This window comes from Apteryx mantelli, chromosome 4 (assembly GCF_036417845.1).
Source record: "Apteryx mantelli isolate bAptMan1 chromosome 4, bAptMan1.hap1, whole genome shotgun sequence".
Taxonomy (NCBI): Eukaryota; Metazoa; Chordata; class Aves; order Apterygiformes; family Apterygidae; genus Apteryx; species Apteryx mantelli.
Window position 1 is genome coordinate 49841751 of NC_089981.1, and position 21361 is coordinate 49863111.

The 21361-nt window shown below is 41.5% G+C and overlaps 1 protein-coding gene across 1 annotated transcript in view; it reads right to left on the minus strand.

The window, feature by feature from the left end:
• The window catches only part of RGS6 (regulator of G protein signaling 6), a 290381-nt gene that overhangs the window by 52022 nt on the left and 216998 nt on the right, over positions 1–21361 (minus strand). Inside the window, exons 4-12 of the mRNA XM_013959531.2 lie at positions 20849–20955; positions 18431–18482; positions 15689–15753; positions 12619–12695; positions 10785–10866; positions 10187–10261; positions 8906–9004; positions 7814–7875; positions 2089–2199 (exon numbers count right to left, since the gene is read on the minus strand). Of these exons, the coding sequence (XP_013814985.2) occupies positions 2089–2199; positions 7814–7875; positions 8906–9004; positions 10187–10261; positions 10785–10866; positions 12619–12695; positions 15689–15753; positions 18431–18482; positions 20849–20955 (730 nt within the window). The remainder of the gene's footprint in view (positions 1–2088; positions 2200–7813; positions 7876–8905; positions 9005–10186; positions 10262–10784; positions 10867–12618; positions 12696–15688; positions 15754–18430; positions 18483–20848; positions 20956–21361) is intronic.

A 21361-nucleotide genomic window follows, 5' to 3' on the forward strand; every position in this document is an offset into this window, starting at 1 on the left:
TGAACTGAAAAGGCCAAAGTGCTGTCCAAAATGGAAGGTTTTTAGTGGCAGTTCCCAAGTCCTGAAGTGCCATGAAGGATTAACTGCAGTGGCACAGTGCTTTCCATACTCAGATAGATAGGATTTTACCAGTAGAAGTGTAAGCAGCTTGCTTTTCCTGAATGAGGGCTCTGCTTTCCTAACTGAGAAACAGCTTTGCAGGCAACACAAGGGGCTACTGCAGCTCTTGGGGAACATTTAATTATTCATGCAAGTTGCAACTAGATGCAGATGCAGTGAGTTCTCCTATAAGAGAGAATAAAATGGAAATACAGAGCTGTCTTTTCTTCTGTCTCTCAACAATACTGCTTTCTCTTTTTCATCAGCAAGAAAATCACCTTCCTTAACTTAACGCAGAGATCATAGCAAGAGCCAAGCATTTATTTTAAATTTATATAAAAGCCATGACATCTGGTTAAATTGTATTGCTAAGGGACACGGAAATCTTTTTTGGGATTTCCAGCTACCTCAGCAGATGCAGAATTAATGGATGCCTGGATACCCTGTGGATGGGGGCTCATCCAGAGAAGTATTCTGCAGAGGTTGCAGGGAGGGAGGGAGGGAGAAGATGAGAGAAACTGACTAAAAAGAAACCTGAAATATCCAAATTATGTGAAGAGGGGCAAAGATTAAGTAACAGATTTACAGATTTCTATGACTTCCAGAGATGCTGATGAAAAATACCTTTCATGTCCCAGATCACATTGGTTTTAAACAGGGAAATAATTTGCTCTTTTCCTGGGACACTGTTTTCTATGGACTGGCTTTCTTGGGCTGACAGCATCTTAGACTTTACATTATTATGTAAATACAGATACGATTAGCTTTGGCACGCTCTTCTCAAAGATTTGCTTAAGTGAACTCCCAGTTCAGATTTGATGCTGAAGAACAACAACAGCTAAACGGAAGAAGCTGCTGAGCACTAGCAGTAGTTGGCCAATGGATGTGTGCGAGTGAGTTGTGAAGGTCATACATTGCACAGTGAAACACAGCATCTTGCTACAAATCCAGAGCTCAAGTCTTGCTCTGGACTTACACTAAAGGCTAACCAAGCTATAAACGAGCCCTCAGTCTCACAGGCTGGGAAGCAAAGGAAACCACTTGTGTGCCACTGGGCATTGAAGCAGCTACACCTTAACCATGCTAGCTCAGTGGATTAATTAGACTTAGGCAAACCCTATATTTCATTCAAACCTTCTCCTATAGCTGTTAGACCTATAGGCAGGCAGGATAATGCTAGTCCTGCTACTAGGCCTGCTGATAGCCTGTGACTGCAACAGATGAAGATACTGGCCAGACTTCCCTTGCAACTGCCTCTTAATGGGCTGTTCACACTCATGTCCCATGGGCAAAAGACAGTCTAAACTGCAGCATGATACACATTTTTTGGAGGAGCTCTCTGAGGTGTAAGGCACTGGAGGTCCTGCACTCCTTCCTCTCCCTTTTCATCTCTTTATTACACACCATCACAGAGACAAGCCAGCTTGTTCACTAATAGGTGAGGCCCAGACTCACTTTGTCCATCTACCATACTTCAGACTTGCCAGGTGTCACACATGGCATGTGAACTACACTCAGCTGGCCCCATGCCATAGCACACCTCTGCTACACAGTGACTCTGCAGGCAGGTACGGCTGGCACCAGCGTCTGCCCAGTTGTGGCCAGCTGCGCCTTGCACAGGGATCCCAGTACAGGGATCCCAGGACAGTTAGCAGGCTCTCAAGGGCCAAAGGAGGTGTGCTGCAACAAATGTCCCTTAGCAGCATCCAGCATTTGTGAACTCTTAGACCTGACTCTGCATGTGCTTGACGAGACCTGACTTACAGAGCACCAGACATCAAGAGATACAGATGTGGAAGGGCTGTATAACTCACAGAAGAAGAAATAAAACATCAGCTCCTTTTTTAACTTGTAGCTATGTGTTTGTATCTTGTAAATTTACAGACATCCAACTTCCTATCCAAGCAGGGAGGTGGGAGGAGCATACAGACAAAATAGCAAGACTACCCTAAGATTACTTAAATTTACCAAGTAAAAGCCGCTTCTTACCTCATTTCTATGTCCCACAAAGCCACATCATCACTTATCCAGGGATTGGAAGGCTCAGCAGAAGTTATAAAGGGGTCATATTCCATGTATTGCTCCGAGTAGGCTATTAAACTATGACAGATAAAAATGAACATAGAAAAAAGAAAAAGAATCAGGACCTGAATGCTTGGTTGCATATCAGAAGCTATAGCTTTCAGCAATTCTTTTTCTTTTTTGTGTGTTGCTTTTTTCTTTACATACAGAAGGGTCAATTCCTCAGTGACCATAGGAGTTCCTTTCCCCAGGGAGTCTGCATGGAAGGATTTCTCTGCAAACACCCACCAACTCACCGCAATATTTTCCTCAAGTTTGGCTCTGTCAGGATGCCTACAAAAAGCCTGAAGAGGCAGCAGCTGGACTGATATGGTAGGACTTCTCCCAGAGAGCAATGGGATGACTATGAACCTTGTGTTCCCTTCTTCATTCGTTCCATGCTGCTGTAGCCTCTTGTTCTCTGCACCCATTTAACTTCACGCATTTTGAGTAACTCATCTAAGGAGGGTCATGCACTGTAACTAAGCATATGCTTAAATCTTCGCAGTATCACAGCTCTGAGTGTCAGATCGTCAGACTATGGATCATGTTTTTGTTATATCGGTACACTGCCTAGAACAATGTCAGTATCCTGATACATTTTAACAGTAGTTTATAATAATTAACTTAAAATAGAATAAATGACATGCATGTTGGAAAACCGTGTGGCATTTATGCCAGTTTGTTTCATGACTAGTCAGCTAAGACCACATACAGCAGTCTCTAATCCTTACTAGGAGGAGTTTCAGAGCACTCCCTGGGGAAATAACTGTCTGTTTGCAGAAACAGTTCAGGAATTCCTCAATTGGGGCAGGGGTTAGGGGGGACATTTTTACAAAAGGGAGACAGCATATATGAAAAGAAATCAAAAGAAATTTGTCTTAGTTTATACATTAAACACTCTAAGGTACACTTTACATTTTTTGCCTAGCTCTGTCAACTAATTAAATAAGTTAATTGAGTCTCATCATACTGAACAACTAATTTACTTTCACTCTGCCTGCCCATGCTAAACTTTATCTCGGTCTTCCACCCCTCAACAAGGCAGGAGAATTAAAAGATCCTGTGAAATAAAGGGTCACAAAAGGCAAAAAGTTTCCCTGACCTGCTCTACAGTAATTATTCTTTTTGTTTGTCCTAGCTCTTATCATGAGGCATTAAAATCATACACTTCTGTAACCACAGCAGGTTCCCATTGCCCCTCGGGGCACTCAGGCCTGTCTCGTCTCATTTCATTAATTACATTTCATGACTGCTGTGGGTCAAGGGTTGGAGGAGGGAGCAGCATCCAATTTCAGAGAGCAGCAGCAACCCCTGAGATATCAATGAGAGAGAGGGTTGATCAAAACACATCCAACAAAAAAGAATCAATCAGAAGTTATCTGCTGTGAAACACAAATTGCTTCTAACAAAATAATAAGGCATCAGAGGTGCCACAAGTACTAGCAACCCCCCCCCCCAATTAAATGAAACAAGGGGAGATTTGCTAAATGCATCTTGCTGATTCAGCATAATTACAGCAGCTGAATCACTGCCTGATTGTAAACCAGAGGTTATAGGCAGGATGCACCCTATGGGAAAGCATTTCTGTCCAAATGCAAACCTGGACTTTTGGCCTCTCAGGTGATGCAATGTAATTCTGGTAGGAGAGGCAGTGGTAATGGTTCACTGAAGGGTGCAGAGCTCAAATTGAGCACCTGCCTGTCTTGCATTCAGGAGGCCTGCTGAGCCTTCACAATAACTTTGAGAAACTGAAAGGCTAACACAGATTTGTTACAGATTTTCATCTAGCGAGCTGAGATTGCTGCTGGTAGGAAGACACTCAGGTTTTCCTCAGCCTTTTCTATAATGCCACGTATGATGGGCTTGCGTCAGTACTGAACGATGCAATCAGGGAAAGCAGGAGGTAGAATTTACCGACAGTTTTGTTCAACAGTTCTCAAATCTCCGTGACAAATCCTAAAGCCAACAGTGTGCAGGTCCCAAATGGGGAGAAAGGATGTGGAAGAAAGAAGGGGAAAACAGTCTCCAAGGTGCATGCAGCAGCTGAGGGATGTCTGCTCCCTCAATTGGTGCAGAAAGGTGCAGAAATTAGTGCAAAAAAGAATTGGTGCAGATCTGCTCCCAGAAGAGGAACAGGAAGGATGGGGAGGAAAACCTTCAGTAGTGAGCATTTATTTAACAGGAGCTGAGGATAACTTTTTGAATGCCTTTCTGTTCCTCTTCTACAGTTGGACAAGGACTATCCAATAGAATATCACACATTTATGGAAAATTATGCACTCGGTCAATCACTATTAAAGTAATTTCTATTATATCCCTTATTTACTTTCTTAACTGTCTGAAAATTGAGACATTTAATGACTAACTGTTTTGTGCAGTGACAAATCCACTCCCAGCACTTGCTGTGGGTTTGTTTTACCTCTGGCTCAAACTCCGGAGTGGAGCAACAGGCCCGTAACTCCCACCGCCGTCAGCAGGAACCACAAGACCCTGATCTCTTTCTATTAACTGTTATCCCCCTAACTCAGTTCGGACTGGGGTGCTCAGCTTGGAAGTGGCTGACTGCTGGCTTTCCCCCTGCAGCCCCGGTGACGTTACCTTAGAAGGCACAGGGGACGTGAGTAGCTGGACTATGTTCTGGTCTGTATTTTCTCATAAAGACAGCAGCTTGCTTCCCTCACCACTCCCTACCTTATTTCTTTCTCGTGATTTCCCTCATCCTGTCCCGAAGTGCCTTCTCGCTGCACTGAAGACACGCCAGGAGGCGTTGGTGTGGTGGTCCGGCTGGGGAAAGCAGGGCGCCGAGACGCCGCCCCTGCTGTGCTCCAGCGGCCCCATGCTGCGCTGGCACTTCAGTTAATCCCAGCAGTGCAGGGCCAGCCTGAGGAGTGACTTGCTCATAGTGGCACCTCCTTACTCAACAGATTTGCTCCTGGTATGTGCGTGTGTGTTCAGCGTTTTACATGCTGCTTCCAGGCCATACAGGTTTTATTTTAAGCAACAGTTCAGTTTAGGTCATCTAAATTCATTCGCCCTCACCCATCCCTCCTCTCAAGCCACTTGACTTATCAAGCTCTTCATTTCTCTTCCTGCAGTTGCCTTTGGCAGTGCTGTTTAGAGCCCTCCACATTTGGGCAACTTTTGCTGCTGCTCTTGACCCCGAGCCCCACAACAGAAGAGCCCGTGACCCTTCCACAAGGCAAGTGCATCATGTAACTGCACCCTTCTTCACAAGCAGAAAATTACTCAGAGAGGAAGGGGGGAAGCATGGGCACAGGTTGTGGAATCTCCAAATTTGGGGATTTTCAAAACTTGCTGGACAAAGTGCTTATCAGCCTCATCTAACTTTGAAGTTGGCCTTGCTTTGAGCAGGGGTTTGGACCAGGTGGCAGGAAAAGGCCCCTTTTGCCTTGAATTTTTCCATGACTCTCACATGTAACCTTTTCTTTCCAGCTAGCCTTCTTGTCATGCCATGCTTCTACTTATGCTAAATAATAATATATACACTGACATAAAATCAGATGAGAGGGCTTTTCCCTTCAGAACAAGAGCTTTAGCTATCTACTTGTCTGCAAGTAATCAGGAAACTTTGTGCTATCGCATCATTAGGCCAAAATCTTCAAAAGCAGGTAATGACTTTGACGACCTGGCCTGAGGCACCATAAAGGAGCTGATTTTTCAAAACATGCTCTTTAGCACCTCCTGGAAATCAAACCCACAGAAGACATCACAGCTGCAGATTCAACAACAGAGGCTCCCCAGCCCAGAGCTGGTGAGGAATTTTCCAGATAAACTTTTTCCTGTTGGAACAGGAGAGCTAAAAAAATTGCAGTAAAAGATGGGTTCTGATAAATATCCCAATTACATTTTTTTTTATTTCAAATTTGTCAGTTAGCCTCTGTACATTTTCAAAATTACAAACTTCCGTTTGTTGCTTTAAAAATTTCTTCCTCCCACATCTTAGTGAATTTAAACTAAAATATATCTATATTAAAGAAATTTAAAATCAGAATGAATCTTTTCAAAACAAGTGAAAAGTTTTTGATTGTCCTGATCTAATTTACTTTTCTCCAGATTACCAGTTTGCCTAAGTTTTGATAGCTATTTTCTCCCCCAGTTTGGGACCAATTGAAAAAAAATGCCAAAGTCCTTCCAGATCAGGAAAATTGTTTCCTACCTAGCTGTGCCCAAAACTAATAGATCAGTGTTTTCAAACTTGGGCATTGACGGTATGTATTTACACTATCAGTAGCTCCTTATGAACTTGAACAACAGGGTGTTATGTGGATAGGAACAAACGTCCACAGTGGATGATTTTTAATGAGTCCATCTTATTGAATAAATACAAATCTAGCAAAAATTCAAGAAAGACAGATCTGCTTGCCTGTAAATTACCAGCCTGAAAATGATTACTGCCTTAGGATATGAAAGTCATTGTAAGTAATCTCAGTACAAAATAACACTTTTTTTTGTAAAGCACAACCTTTTCTTCTTAATAAAAAAGAACAGAACCAGAAAGCCCAAAACATAAATATGGATGTGGTAATTTCACAGCACAAAATAGCACATGCAGGATTTCAGGAATCCTCTGAATATTTTCTTTTTAATTAGATAAATTTTCATTTAAATTTTACTTAAGTTTTCATTAAACTTTATGAGCTGATAGGAACTCAATTTTGAGCTCTTGTCATGTAAATTGCCTAGTTTATTATACACATGCTAATTAGCAGAGCAGGCACTGCAAAGCACAAAATTTCAGAGAGTAATATTTTTAAATTTGTTTAAATAAAAATTCCTTTATTATTTGTCTACAAGGCACCTGCCCTTATAAAGTACATCATGTTCAACAGAGTTTTGCTCTAAAAGGTGATGTTGCAGAAGAGTGTGCTGATCCCTACGTTTGTCTGAGCGATTTCATTGCAAATGTCCATAATTTAGAAGTATGAGTAAAGGAGTTGTCATTCACAAGAAGTTAAACCTGAGTTTGTTCTTTTCTTGTTCATACTTTCCTACCAGGAATAAATATTCTGCAAGTCAAATTGTGCCTTGACTTGCCTCTGTGAGACATTCATCTCTTAAAACACTGCTTTGGGTAGCACAGACACAAACCTAGTACTTCCCACAGGGTTCTATATATGTAAGTGGGAGCAGAAACTTGCCCTAAAACCCAAATATGAACATGGATGTGATCAACACATGCAGCAAGAAGCAAACACAACTCCCTCCCCAGAGCTATGCTAGCTGTGCCAGACTAACAGGAGAGATGAGCACTCTGAGAGTTCACCCACAAAAGTAAAATGGTTATTTTTAAACTGAAACATGAATACCTTTTCTGTAAATAAACTCTAGGCTTGTGAAGGAGAGGGAAACAGAACCCCTGAAAGGATTCGTCCTTTTGTGAATCACATTTCTTCTACTTTTACAATACAGTGACATCCTCATCTTTTACCTACTTTTTCTCAGTGGCAGAAGAGCGAGTGCAGAAGTGTCAGTGGTGAGCAGACAGGCAGCACAGCCAGTCAAGGAGGGAGAAGGATCCGCTGCACAGAAACGGCACCAGCCTTTGTGTGCTGCTGTGCGCTCTCCGTTTCTGGAAACACCGCATTTGAGATGAGGAAATATGGGAAGCCATGCAGATGGAGACACTCACCTTTCTGCTACCTTGGACATCTTTAAACAATGTCTGTCTATCTGCATGTTCAGAAAATTTATCTGAGGAGAGAGATGACAAGGACATTAGCAATCCAGGAGCTCTTGAGCATGCACTGATCATATCCCAGCATACCATTGATTTCTTATTCCAAACAGCGTGCAAGTAACTCAGAAGGAAATGGGACCCTTCCCTAGGTATTAGAAGAAGCTTATTAATTGCTTCCAACAGGAGTTTCCATTTCATTTGGCAAAGCCCTGGAGGAAGCTTCAGAAGAAATAATTAAAAGTAGAAAAGGAAACACGCATGTATTGGGGGCTGAGGTTCCTAGACTACTCAGGGCACAATGTGATCTCCTTTTTGCTCCATGCTCCCCTCCTCCATTTCTGACTGTAACTCTGACTGCCATCACAAGATGAATAATGGCTTTAGAGCCCATTTATACTGTGCTATGGTAGTTCTCAACAGTACTCTGCAGCCTGTGTTGCCTACGATGGAAAAAGCTCAAGAAATTCAGTGTTCAGAATTAGTTCAAAAGTTCACCCTAAAACTGGCTGCCTAAGAAACAGGTGCAAAAGCTGCCTTTACTTAAATGCTAACCTAGTGATTCCTTCCTGCACTTCGCTGTGTGCTGCTTGTTGCAGGAAACATAATTGGGAGCCAGAGACCCCTGGGCTGAAGCAAGGATGTGTGAGTTGGTGGCCATTCCTTGAAAGTACTGTGCAAATGATTTTTTCCCAGTTCCCTGAAAGCCCACGCCCTGGTATGCTGCCTATTTCCCTAGCCTTTGTCAATGTCCACTTTTGAGACATCCTGGAAAATAATCTGTCTACCAGCCCACAGGCAGAGTAATACTAGATTAGAAGGTCAGTATTACCAGTAATACATATCGCTGCACAGCTCAATTAATATTTATCTGTAAATACTGACTACTTTACAAAAAGCATGCAAGGATCAAGCACAGCTAAAGCATACAATTGGTTTTGCTGATAACTCAATAACTTTATATGCTTTTTTTTTCAGATAACAATAGTCTGACTTTTACAGATGGACTTAGTTCTCAGAAAAGATGCTGTATAGCTGTCTACTTACTTGTTTTCGGAAATCCTCTTTTGTAGTTTTGCGTACAGGTTGGGAGGGCACGTGTACAGGGCTTTGGGGCTGAGACTCCTCAGTAACCCCATATACTGACTGTAATGAACCAATACACAAATAGAAGGGATTACTATCTTTTTCTCTGTTATGCAATGAGGAAAAGTGCAATACATAAAACAGTAAGGTAACAAGTCAGCAATTTCCTACTGTTTCTTTCCAAGCATGTGAATAATTATTTAGCCTGGAGCAAAATTTACAAATCAGACTGCATTTGCAAATGCCTGGACTTGGAAAGTCTGCAGACATGTTAACCAAAACCTGGGGGTTTCAAGCATGACCTTGCTTCCAATAAAACTCTCATACCTGAAACTTCCCCATTAGATATGAGGTGACCACTCTGTGCTGCTGCAACCTACAGGCTTGTTTCACAGTAAGTAAAAAGGGGGGTTGTTTTGAATGTTAGAATGCAGCTGATAATTCTCAGGAGCTCTGAGCACTGTGGGTGTTGATGTTTGCAGGATGAGCACTGGGAAAGGTCACTGTGGTGAACCAAGCAGAGAGAGAAAAAAAAGACAGGAGTCTAACCCTATGTCATTTTCTTCCACTGAGTTAAATTTCTTGTCATAAAACTACACATTAAGGAACAAGCTTAACCAGGTGTCAGTGGGTCAAGTTCACACAAAGCTCTCTAAATGAAAACCTGCAGATTGACTTGCAGTCATTTATTTTCAGGACACAGACCTGCACTGAAAGTAATATCAGTTATCCTTTCCTTTAGTATATTTGCTTTTTATTTAATATTTGTAAGGGACATGTGTATGGCTCTGCTGCAATTAACTGCTGATGGAAATTAGGAGTCTACTGCAACCTCCAAAACTGACATATACACATAGGAGCTAAAACTTGCTGGAAGTCAAAGGCACCCAAGTTGCTAATGACCCAGCCTCTGAAATGATTAAGTCGGGTAAATAGCTTTGAAAAATCTGTCCCCCCAAAATTTCCGAAAATGGGACCTAGCTACTTTTGCCAATCGATTTTAATTTTAGGAGTGCTTAGCCAGCAGATGTCTGGGGCACTGAGCTCCCTAATGTTGTTCTCAGGTCTACCAGTGACTCAGTCTGGTCCCTGTCCACCTGGAAAATGGGCATAGTAAATTTACTGATTAGAACAAAGTTGAACTGCTATTTGTAAAACCTTTTTTTTGATCCCTATAGGGAAAGTCTGATATATTGTAGGTGTCAAGTGTGATTCATATTAAAAAACAAAACAAAAACAGACCTTTTTGACCTTCTGTGGGTTTTTCATACGACGACACTTTCTAATGTCCATTTCTGTGGTGTTCACACAGCCTGGCTGAAAAGAGATAGCAATAATATTAATCTTTTCTGTTTACAATCTACATGCTACCTTACCTTTCTAAAATACATAATTAGAACTTCTTCAGAATTCTTTCCTTAAGTTTGCATCCCATAAATTATGCTTACTAAACAAGAGAGTGCATATAGCTAAAGCTGGCATCTCAGCATCAAGTCTATTTACTTATAACTTTGGCATCAAAAGGAAATGTCTCAGCTAAGAAGAAAGTCTTTTTTTTAGAAAGTCTGAGTCAAACTAGTTGAACTGTTTTTCTTTATACATACAACAAAAAATCCCCCAGATTTCACATTTATGCTATACTTTCAAGCAGTAGTTCCATGCATGCACAGATCTAGAATGTCTAAAATAGTCTTGTAGAAACGTGACTTTTTTGAAACACAGGGAAAATGCACATGGTGACTTTAAAAGCAATGTCTTTATGCAGCTCACGGCACAGTGTTTACTAGCATTAAAACCTTGTCAGAACATGGACAGTCTCATCTTTTAAAAATAACTTTACCACAGGCCTGTGCACGTCCCAGAATGCTCTTTCCTGGCTGTCCAAAATTTTTCTTTCTGTTTTATCCTTTTTCCTGTCAATTCTGAAAACAGAAGCATAAATATATGAGTCAGCATACAACTAATGCTTTCATCTTTGCTACAGTTCCTCACTGGGGTTTTTAACCCCATGACAAAAATGTTCAGCATATTAACCCATTTTTCAAACAGAGATGTCACACTCCTGCTTGCAAGGCCATGAACAAAGTATCACTGACGTTTATCCCAAAATGTGTCAAAAGGGATTTTCCTGTTCCCAGACCTTGATTTGGCAGAATGGCGAAGTTCATGTTTGGCTTTGGCTATGTCAGGGGACCCACCAGGGATGTGTTTGCTTCAAGTTAAGCTCATGGCCTGCGCTGGCTGGAGGTCCAAGCTGGGCAGCTCCCAACTCCACCCGTGTGCCCCAGCAGTGCCGGCGCTGTGACTGCAATTTCCCCAGGTACAGCTGCCCGAGGAATTACTGGCTGCAACAGCAAGGGCGGCATTTGCAGCCACCCTCCTTAAGCACTGCAAGGACAAGGTCTGGCTATACGGTGTCAGCATGGAGTTAGCAGAGTGAGGAGGCAGCGCAAGCACCGGCCCATGGAGCAAGACTCGAGCTCGCTGTCCCAGCCGCGTGCAAGCCAGCACTCATCCGAAAAACACCTGACTCCCTTGGCACAGCTGCAGCTCAATAAATTCAGCCTTGATACAGCTGTAAATCAGCTCTCTCGAAACATACACATCGAAGGCCACTGGAGGTTGTTCAAAGCAACTGTTCCCCTACCTCTTGGCAGCATCCAGCAATTCATGTCTGGTGCCTCAGCGGTGTGCTCAGCTCAATACATGAGCACAGCAAAAGGACCATCAGCTTGCAGGATCTGCCTACAGAGAGACCAGATGAGGCGAGGAGGAGGAGGAACCACCTTCGCCTCCAGAGCAGGCTTGAAAAGCTGACAGTCTCTCTGAATTTTTTAGCATTTGATGCTAAAAGTGCAAATTCTTTCTAGTGATACAGAATACTGGTATTCTTACGCATCATCTTTGCCAGCTTTCAATTTTTATAGGTGACAATTAGATCCATTAAATGGACATGTAGGCTTTTAAGTACACTAGTCTACAAACACTGGACCATACCTATTTTGCAGCAATAATGACAACATGCTCAATACACTAAGAAGGGGCTTCAAACTGCTTTCACAGAGAAAGAAGTGAAAAATTGTAGATTTCAATTGCAAGCAGAAGACAGGAAAAAAACAAATATTAAGTTTGGGTAAGTTTCATGTAAGTGGCACCCAGTTCTCCACACTAATTTAGCAGCACAAACAGGACTGCAGAGAGTTCAGGTACAACTGAGTTGACTGGGAATTGGTAAATGCCACCATTCTAGGTACTCTGAAATGACAATATTTTTAATCTTTGAAATATTTTACAAACATAGAGTAACACACACAGAGGACAAAGCTTTTTTCTTTCCACCTATACGAAACAAATACTATACAAAGGCAGAAGCAGAATGGGCAAGTGAATTGCCCAAGCTCACATGATGAATCAATATGATATTAAGAAATCAAGCTCAGGAATTCCTGACTCACCAAGTTATGTACAGATAATTAAACCCATCTTTCAGTCTCTGCCGCAAACCTTGAGAATTAGCTCTCTATTGTTACTAGCCTGCCAGTGACTAAAACCTACCAATACCTTCTGAGTTTAGTTGCAGTAAAGACCTTGACAGAGAAATTTTATCTTCAGAGAATCCCCTTTCCTGCACAGCTTTAAATATTGGTGCAGTTCAGTGCTCTAGGACTACTTACTTCACTTGGGCCTCAGCTTGCATGAAGATAAATTCCCACTTTCTTGCAAATGCCCTCTGAAGTCTTGCTAAGTTTTCCTGACAAGAGATGAAAACAGTGAGAACAATTACTCCTGGCAATTACAATGAGAGCTTAGGAACACAGTTACCATGTGGGGTGTCTATTTTATTCCCCCTTTTTTTTTTAACCTAGAAAACTCAAGACATGGAGGTTAGTGTTGGTTTCAGTGAATTCCCCTGTCCGCAAAGCAAGGTTGTGACACGTCCTCTCAGGCCCCCCCCCCATAGCTGCAGCCAAGAGGACCCTGTCAGGGAGAAGTAATGGAGTGAGATGAAGACAGCCAGAGCTCTAGCAATAAAATAGTGATGGACTTGTTCCCAAAAGATAATACTGAGCAGCTTTGTGAAACTGATGACTTTCATTTCTGCTAGCAGATGGCTGTCACCTGCACGTTTCCTGCTCTCCCCCCCACTTTCCCTTCCTCCCCCGCCCCAGCTCTCTCCTCTCTGGGCTTTTGCTAAGGTGTAAGGCCTGAGCATCCCTCGCCGTGGGCAGGGCTGCTTGCCACCGAGAGCATCGCCCAGCTGCACAGCACTCACCTCTGGGAACGGCCGGGATGATTCACAAAAGGAAACAGCTTATTTGTCTGAACAATGGAAATAACCAACTGCAACGACTAGGTCCAGATGCAGCCTTGCTCTAAACCTGAGGTAAGAGCTCTTGCCCAGATCCACTACAGAGAGTGTTGTGATCTGGACATTTGGAGGTGGATCTGACTTCTTCATAGCTCAAGGCTGAACTCGTGGCATGGCCTGAATTTCAGGCTCAAGGCCATCTTCAGACTTAACTCCTAGATGGCACCCCGAAGTCACATATGCACGCACACTCTGATAAGAGGCATTTGAAACTATTAACTTGATTCTCTTGCCCATTATAGCTGGCTCAAGTGTTGCAAGTTTTTTTAAGGGATAAGACACTATTAGTTCTACTGCCATTCCTTTTATACTTACTCCCTTCATTTCAAGAAAGTGCTTAAGCACATGCATTTCAAGACCAGAAGCAATCTTTGTATTATTTACTCTGACCTCTTGTAAAACACAAGGCTTAAAGCTTGAGCCTGTTACCACCAAGTCCACATGGGATTTTCAGTCCATATACATGAAGAAAAACAGTTAAGCAAATGATTTATAGCTCTCCTGAACAGCGATGATTTCCTTAACTGTAGCCACAGGGAAAAACTACTTGCAATATCTGCAAAAGCAATTTTCTGCGGGTTTGATTTTTTTATTTTAAATTATGTTCACATGTGCCCTCTAGAGTAAATATGCTGAAACCGATGAAACATCACCAACTGAAGCAGTATTGGAATCAGGCTTATGTTTGGCCAATAAGAAACAAAATTAAATGCAATCATACAAGCTCAATCATATAACCAAGACTACTGTTTTACCAGGAGATACCTAGCAGGTCTATGAATGACACAAGCAGAATCTAAAATGAGAAGATGTGCCCTGTGCTGTTTTGTACAGATCCTTTTGGGAAAGTCCAGGTCAGTGCTGGTACTTGGGGAGAAGCATCCTCATGCTACGTCCGCAAAAACGTGTACTAAATGTATGGGACTCCTTCCTACTCATGTAAGCCTGTTTCTCTTACTTGTGCTCGGCTTACATCTCCATTGCTGTGCCCACTTCAGCTCTCATAACGAGTAGGAAGAGTCGGTGCCATTCTTATCTCATTGTCTCTAATTAAGAGAGCAAAATTTGAATGCAGAAGCCATCTCTAGCTGTGCAATGTAATCTTCACAAGAAAAATGGGAGACTGCCAAGATCTAATTATTGCCATCACTGGAGCATTGCTACTCTCAGTAGACAACGATGCGCAAAAGTACTTAGCCATAGCCTCATTGCATGTGTGTGGGTGTTTGTGTGCTGCTGAACAGCCTTTTGTTGCTTTCTGATAGATCTTTAGAGTACTTACAGTTAATTGGTTTGCTGTGAGCAATTTTAATTGTTTTAATAATGAAATAAAAAATATGCAGAAGGAACAACTCAGCAAAAGAATGTATAAATGCATGAGGGTTTTTATATTCCTTACTTTATGTCTGTATACTTCAAGACTGGAAGTCTTGGGAACCATGCATACATTTCAAGGATGGACTAGATAAGTGGCAATTTTTGCATGCTCTTCACTGAAAGCACCAAAAGATGTATATTTGTCCATGTGTCCAAAAGCCCCAAAATGTAGAAGATAAGAAAAAAGGAAAAAAGTTCATTCTTGGAAAGACCCATAAAATATATGCAATATAAAAGTTTTCATCATAATAAACATGAACACACACGGACACTAGAACCAGCTTCATAAACTAACACTCCACTGAAAAACTCTGCATTTGAAATTCAGCTGTTAGGCTATTGAGCTAGTAAACAAGACATAGACAATATGAAAGAAACAGAAGTTCAGCTGGACAGTCTGTTACGCTGCCTGAATTTAAAGAAACTCACACCAACCTTGCCTCTCCTACTTCCATCTTCCCATCCCTCTCCACCTGAACTCTGTGCAACTTAAGTCGAGGCTGGGGATAGTTTTAAGAGCAATAACTTCGTAACAGAAAACTCTCCCTGAATAAGCCTAATGAATAACTTTTATATGGTATATTGAAAGCATAGGCCAAGTTTAATTTCTGAAAACTTTCCTTCTAAGGTCTGAAGCGATAAGTCACGGGTCATCAGGATTTAATTGTTCAATAATGCACTGAAAATCCATCATCTCAGTGTGTTAGTATTGGCTATAAAACAGGAACTGTTAACTGGAAACAGGAAACCGATGTAAACTTCTATGTAATTTGCCTGTCTTGGTGGGCTATATGGCAGATACTCTGAGACACTGCAAAGTCTATGCTAGGGACATTCCCCCTTCATGTACCTGACTTTCTCTCCAGATCAACTTTCACACAATTCTGACAACTAAAGAAGAAACAGTAAAAGCTGACCCCAAAGCACAAGGTGGCAGCATCCCGTCAGTGAACAAAGCATTCTTGCCCCCCTTGAAACTCGAGCAGCAGTGTACCTACGGCTTCATAATCCGCCAGCTCCAGCCTAGCTTTGTTCTGCATGGTCCGTTTGCAAAGATAGATGGCTAAAAGGAGAAACAGAAAGGAAAACAATTACAGAACAGATTATTAGTACAAGATCTTAAGAAAAGAATGGTGCATGCACTGTTCATCTTCATCAGAAAGCAACATGAGCCAAGGAATGAAAGGGCTGAATACCCACCTGACATTGCATGCTAGCATTCTCAGAGGCCTTAAACTTCTGGGACACCTCATTTAAAAGTGCTGAGAGTAGCTGTGAGGACCTAACGAGGAGTCTCAGAAATGCACAGTTGCATCTGGGGTTGGTAGAAGATTTAGCATGAGCAACCTGTTCCCCTCAGCACTTTGGGAATATGCCTGCTGATGTGAGCAGCTCTCCATATCTCTGTATTTCTTCTCCCCTTTTATTAAAAAATAATTTCAGGATATTGAAATGAAAGCAGAAATACAGGCCAGATCTTAAAGGTTTGATACCAGCATTCCTTCATATGCTCCACTCATTTATTCTATACATTTTAAATGGTTAAAAAAAGCCCTCGCATGTATCACCGTAGCTAGATATTGGAGAAACTGATGTGCTTTTGGATTCTGAGGGTCCAGATGAGCCCAGCTCAGGACGGCACATCAGGCAGTGTTCTGGGAAAGCCTCTACTGAACTGCTAGCTCACCCCATTTCTGTTATGTGCTGAAACACAAGGATCCCTAGCACACTCTGGGTACAGATTCAGATCGGAACTACATAGTAGAGATCATTTTGGGATGAATCTGGGTGTGAATTTTAAAAACTCCTTGTCTTTTGCCCTTTCTCTTGTGCTGCAGGGCCAGGTATAATTTGTCCAACCATGTAAAATATTGGAGCTAGGCAGAAAGCAGAGTATCATCTACAGAAAACTTCTTCTATTACAAACCTTTTTCAGAAAATTTCAGCTTTTCTCTGCAAACCATGGGGTTTCAGTTTGGTGGCAAATGCAATTTGTTGACCCTTTCATGAACATTTTTCATTGGAAACCTAGCCTTCTATTTAAAATATCTGAAAAAAACAGTGTTGTATAAAACATTCATATAATGAGCCAACATAATGCATGGTGACCAGGGTTGATCAGTTCACGTATTTCCTTTGCGTTTATACTTTTCAAGAGCAGTTTCATCTGTAAGCCATTTACAACACCAAATTAAGTGATAGTCAGTCATCTCACAGTATTTCTTCATACTAGGCAGTAACCTGTCATTAGCAAGTCAGTTCCTGTCCTGTAAATGGATCCATGCAAATAAAAAAAGTATGAAAAGCTGCTAGGATTTCAGTTTTATTCGGGTCTACTGCTAGTTTGGGATTAATTCCTGGGAAGAGCCCGTCTTCACAGACCCAGCTGATATACAAACACTGATTATAAACATATGTTAGAGATTTCTAGGATAGGTGAAAATCTGTCACTACATGGCTCAGAGCGAATGCAGCTGCAGCTCTTTCAGCTGTGGGTCAGTTCATATAGGGCTTTATTTTGAGGTGTGCTGTTCCACTCACTGCCTTTGGAGCACAACAACCTAACTGTGAAACTCAGTTATTTACCAAACACTACAGGAAACAACAGAACTTCCATCTTCAGATCGCTATTCTTCTGGCATGGTTCAGACTGTATGGTTATATATGGGGGCTGTTTGTAAAATCTCTGGAAATTATTTTCCATATAATGAATATTTCCATGTTTTCTCCTAGTCTCCCAGTCCCTCATTGGGATGAACATGTAAGACTGCACTAGCTTCCACTGCAGATGAGGACTGTGAATGAACTATCACATGACAGACACCATTGTGAGCAGCTCCTCCACCCCAGCAAATAATTTCCAAAATCCATAATGACAAGTAATTATTGTCTGGGAAAGAAAAAAAAAAGATATTTGGGGAGGGGTTATAAACTGATCTTAGATTGTGAGATATTTTAAAGGAAGCACTTCCAAAAGTTCCTGTTTTATGAGCAAACACATGGATTCACTTCCTCTTCCAGTGCCGCACCAGGATAAAACAATTGATTTTATCATTTAACTAAGAAAGAAGGGTAGTTCTGGAAGAAACAGCAATACCGCACGGAGACAGCTAAAGATAACACCACTGACATATTTTCTTTATGTATTATCACTGTCTGCAGCCACTCAGATGTTTAATACAGCATGTTGCAGTTTATTAATTCAGGAACCACGCTCAGTCTTCTCTTTTTACCAATTTTTAGCTGGCAATCTTAAAAAATGGGAAAAATATGCCTGATATCATATATCAGAGAAGCTTAACTATGGGTTGCCATCAGTTAGATACTGGTTTATTGATCAGCCTGATGAGTGCCCAGATAACTTCTTATAGATGAACACATCAAATTCAGCTACAGATCAGAGTATGTTCCCCCACAGAAGCAATATCGGTATTATTTAAAATTCCCAAGGAGCAATATTCTGCTTCCCATAAATCCTGCTGTCCGAGAACTCAGGTAACAGTACGTAAAATCCTGGCCCCATTGAACTCAATGGCTTAAACTCCACAGGCTTCAGTGAATCTGGGATTTCATTTCTTGTAAGTGAGGCTAGCACAAATCTGCCCCTGAGGTTGCAGTCTTACAAGAAACAAGAGCTGCTGAAGGGTTTAGATGACCAATAAATAATTATTTCAAGGACAACATTTTCCATCACACACTTTCTGCACTAACTTTCTACAATGAAATAATTATATTCTCACCATAATCTGTGTTTTCTGGTTCCCAGCAGTTTGAAGGCCAGAAGTATGGTGCCTGAAGAAACAGCACATGTATTTTAATATAATAATTTGAGAAAGGAAAAGCAATTCAGATGCAGAATAACACTACAAGTACAAAAAGAAGAATCACAAAGTCTAAGGCCAAGTCTCTGCCCAGATATTGCTACAGATTTCAATAAAAATGAGGATGGCTTCCCAAGAAGGTATCATTTTTAGCATTCACCATTGCAGGTAAATAGAGATACTGAAGCACAGATTCAGGATATACAGTATCCTGATGATATTTTAGGTACTGTTGCCACCTCATCTGAATATAGGCTGCTTATCTTCTATCCCCAGAACCTCCTCTTTCCCCAGGAATTCACACGCACTCTGAATCTTTTTTTAGGAGCATGAGAACAAGCCTTGTGGCCTTTTGTACACACTACATACCATTTGGTTTTTTGGAGCAACTACCAGTGTGGTTGGCAGCCTACAAAACAATTTACTTCTTAAATAAACCAGATGGCAGAGTTCAGAACTCAGCTGATTAGAGTTGTTTTGAAAGCAGAAGTCCTGCTAAGCTTACTGTTTTTGTTTTTTATCCAGGTCTGCATATTGTGGTTGCCACAATTAATTATAAGATGTTATTACATGGCGGCTGTATTTCAGCTTTAACATGAATGAAAAATAATGTCCTTGTGATTACACAAATTGCAGAACACTGTTTTGCATTAGTGATGTAATGCCACAAATGGGCATACGACATTACACACATATACAAAGACCATTTCTTGCACCAAAGTACAGTGAGAAAAAATGGAAAGATCAAATAATATGTGGTTCAATGCTTCTCACTGATATGTATCTCACGAACTTCAGGAGACGATGAGCTACTGTTAAAGGAGGGATGGATGTCGAGGTAGAAAGTGGAAAGAACAGGGTAACGGAATAGAAAAATGATTTTATCAGGTTGCTTTTGTACATAATGCCTGAGGAGAATTGTTGCAGGAAGCGACAGTAGGCAAGGAGTAAGCAAAAGTTGTAGGAAACGATAAGAGGAGGAAAAAGAAAGTCAATGAGCAGTCAAGACAATTGGATGATGTGGTTTACATGGGCTTAAAATTAGAAAAAAGAATTCAATTATACCATACATTTGAAATAGGGCTTCTAAGAGCTGCAGAGGACAACTTGATGATGATCCTTCCTATGGGGTCTTTCTTTTAAAATGGAGAAGAATACAGCTAGATAGGCAATTGGTATTACCCCTGCTTCTGCTGAGTCCTGCATGAAAGGAGAAGGGCTTTCTGAAAAGCAGGGGATCTGTCATGAAAAATCTTAGTTTGAGGGATGGCAGGTAACCAGAGGGTGAGGAGAGATAAGGGGAGCTCTGTGATCTTCTCTTTTTTCCCCACTGTGTCACAGGTCTCATATGGTAACAATACCATATTAGCAGCAAGACAGTGGGTGTGAGTGGCAGCAACATCAGATGCAAAGATGTCAAGATAAAAACAGGCTTTTCAAATAAAAACTAAAAAAGAGAAAAACAAAGAAAAAGGAGGAATGGGAGAGTGAACAGAAGAAAGGTCACAAGAAAGATAAGGGAGCTCACATGGATCATGTAAGAGGAAAACACAAATTCAGCTAGGAACATTATGCAATAGGACTCTAGGTTTGAAGTTACTGCTGCTTTTAAAGTTAAACAATCTATCTAATATGAGTTGTTGCAGCACAAGCACTCAGTTAGCTAGGAACACCATAGCAGCAGATTTTGGAAAGGGCATGGAACCCAAGCAGAGGATGCTTTAAAAATTCAACACATTTGGGAACACAAGGACACTGAGGCATAGCGGTGTCCCAGTTTAGACGACTTTGCCAAGGCTACACACCCTCAGTAGAAGAGCCAAAGCTAGTAACTTGTGCCTTCCCAAACGAATCTGCAGCCAAGAGAGGATAAAAATGTGAATTTTTCTGTTGTGCCAGAGTTTCAATGCTCAATTCCAAAGTTTGTCCTGGTCCATTTTGCACAGGAAAATGGCCACTCAATTCTCTACCAGGGTTAGAAGCTGAAAACCATTTTCTTCAAGATACAGGATGATGTTCCACTACTGGTTTAGTTTGACTTTGAACGCAACAGGCTTGAAATCACACATCAAAAATAATCACAGGACATATTTGTTCATTTATGTAAGAACTGTGGGCCTGAAAGCAGAAGAGGGTGCTTTGGGATTCTAAAGCAGACCTTTTTGACGGGACTTCAGAACTTCCTGAGACCTCTACCAAGACAGCTGAAATCCCTAAAAAAAATCTGCTGGCTTTATGAACCTAACCACTGCTTAGGAATAAAGATTGTGTGGATTTCAGCAGTATTACTGCAGGAATAGTAAAAGGGGCCACATGGAGGGCAAAGGACTCACCAACCTGAAAACGATAGAATGTCCCATCATCTTTCAGGGTAAGGACATGGTCTGAGATCGGAAAGATATAGCCCTGTGCAGCGATAAGACTTCCCAAGTGTATTGCTTCCACTGTGAAAGAGTGAGGAAAAAACGAAAACAGCAGGGATGCGTCAGAAATATGTGCGTTACGCACTCCTCTGCTTTCAGCTGCAGGTCTGGTGACAACTCACAGTGAGACCTAGCACGTACACGCCGCTTTGTAACCACACTGCATCTTTGTACCTTCCAGCCAAATCATGCAAAACAGGAGAGCAGAAATCAGCCTTACAATATAGATGCAACACAGCACAAATGCTTAACCTGATGCTTTTATGTTTACAGAATGTCCCACACCTATTCAGCTCTAGAGTCTGAAATTCAATTCAAAGCACATTATCTGCCACAGGTGACAGCTGACATGAAGCCTGTTCCATCAGTGAACCCCACTTTCCCCCTCCAAATTAGACATACATCTGCAACACCAGGTCATTAGCAG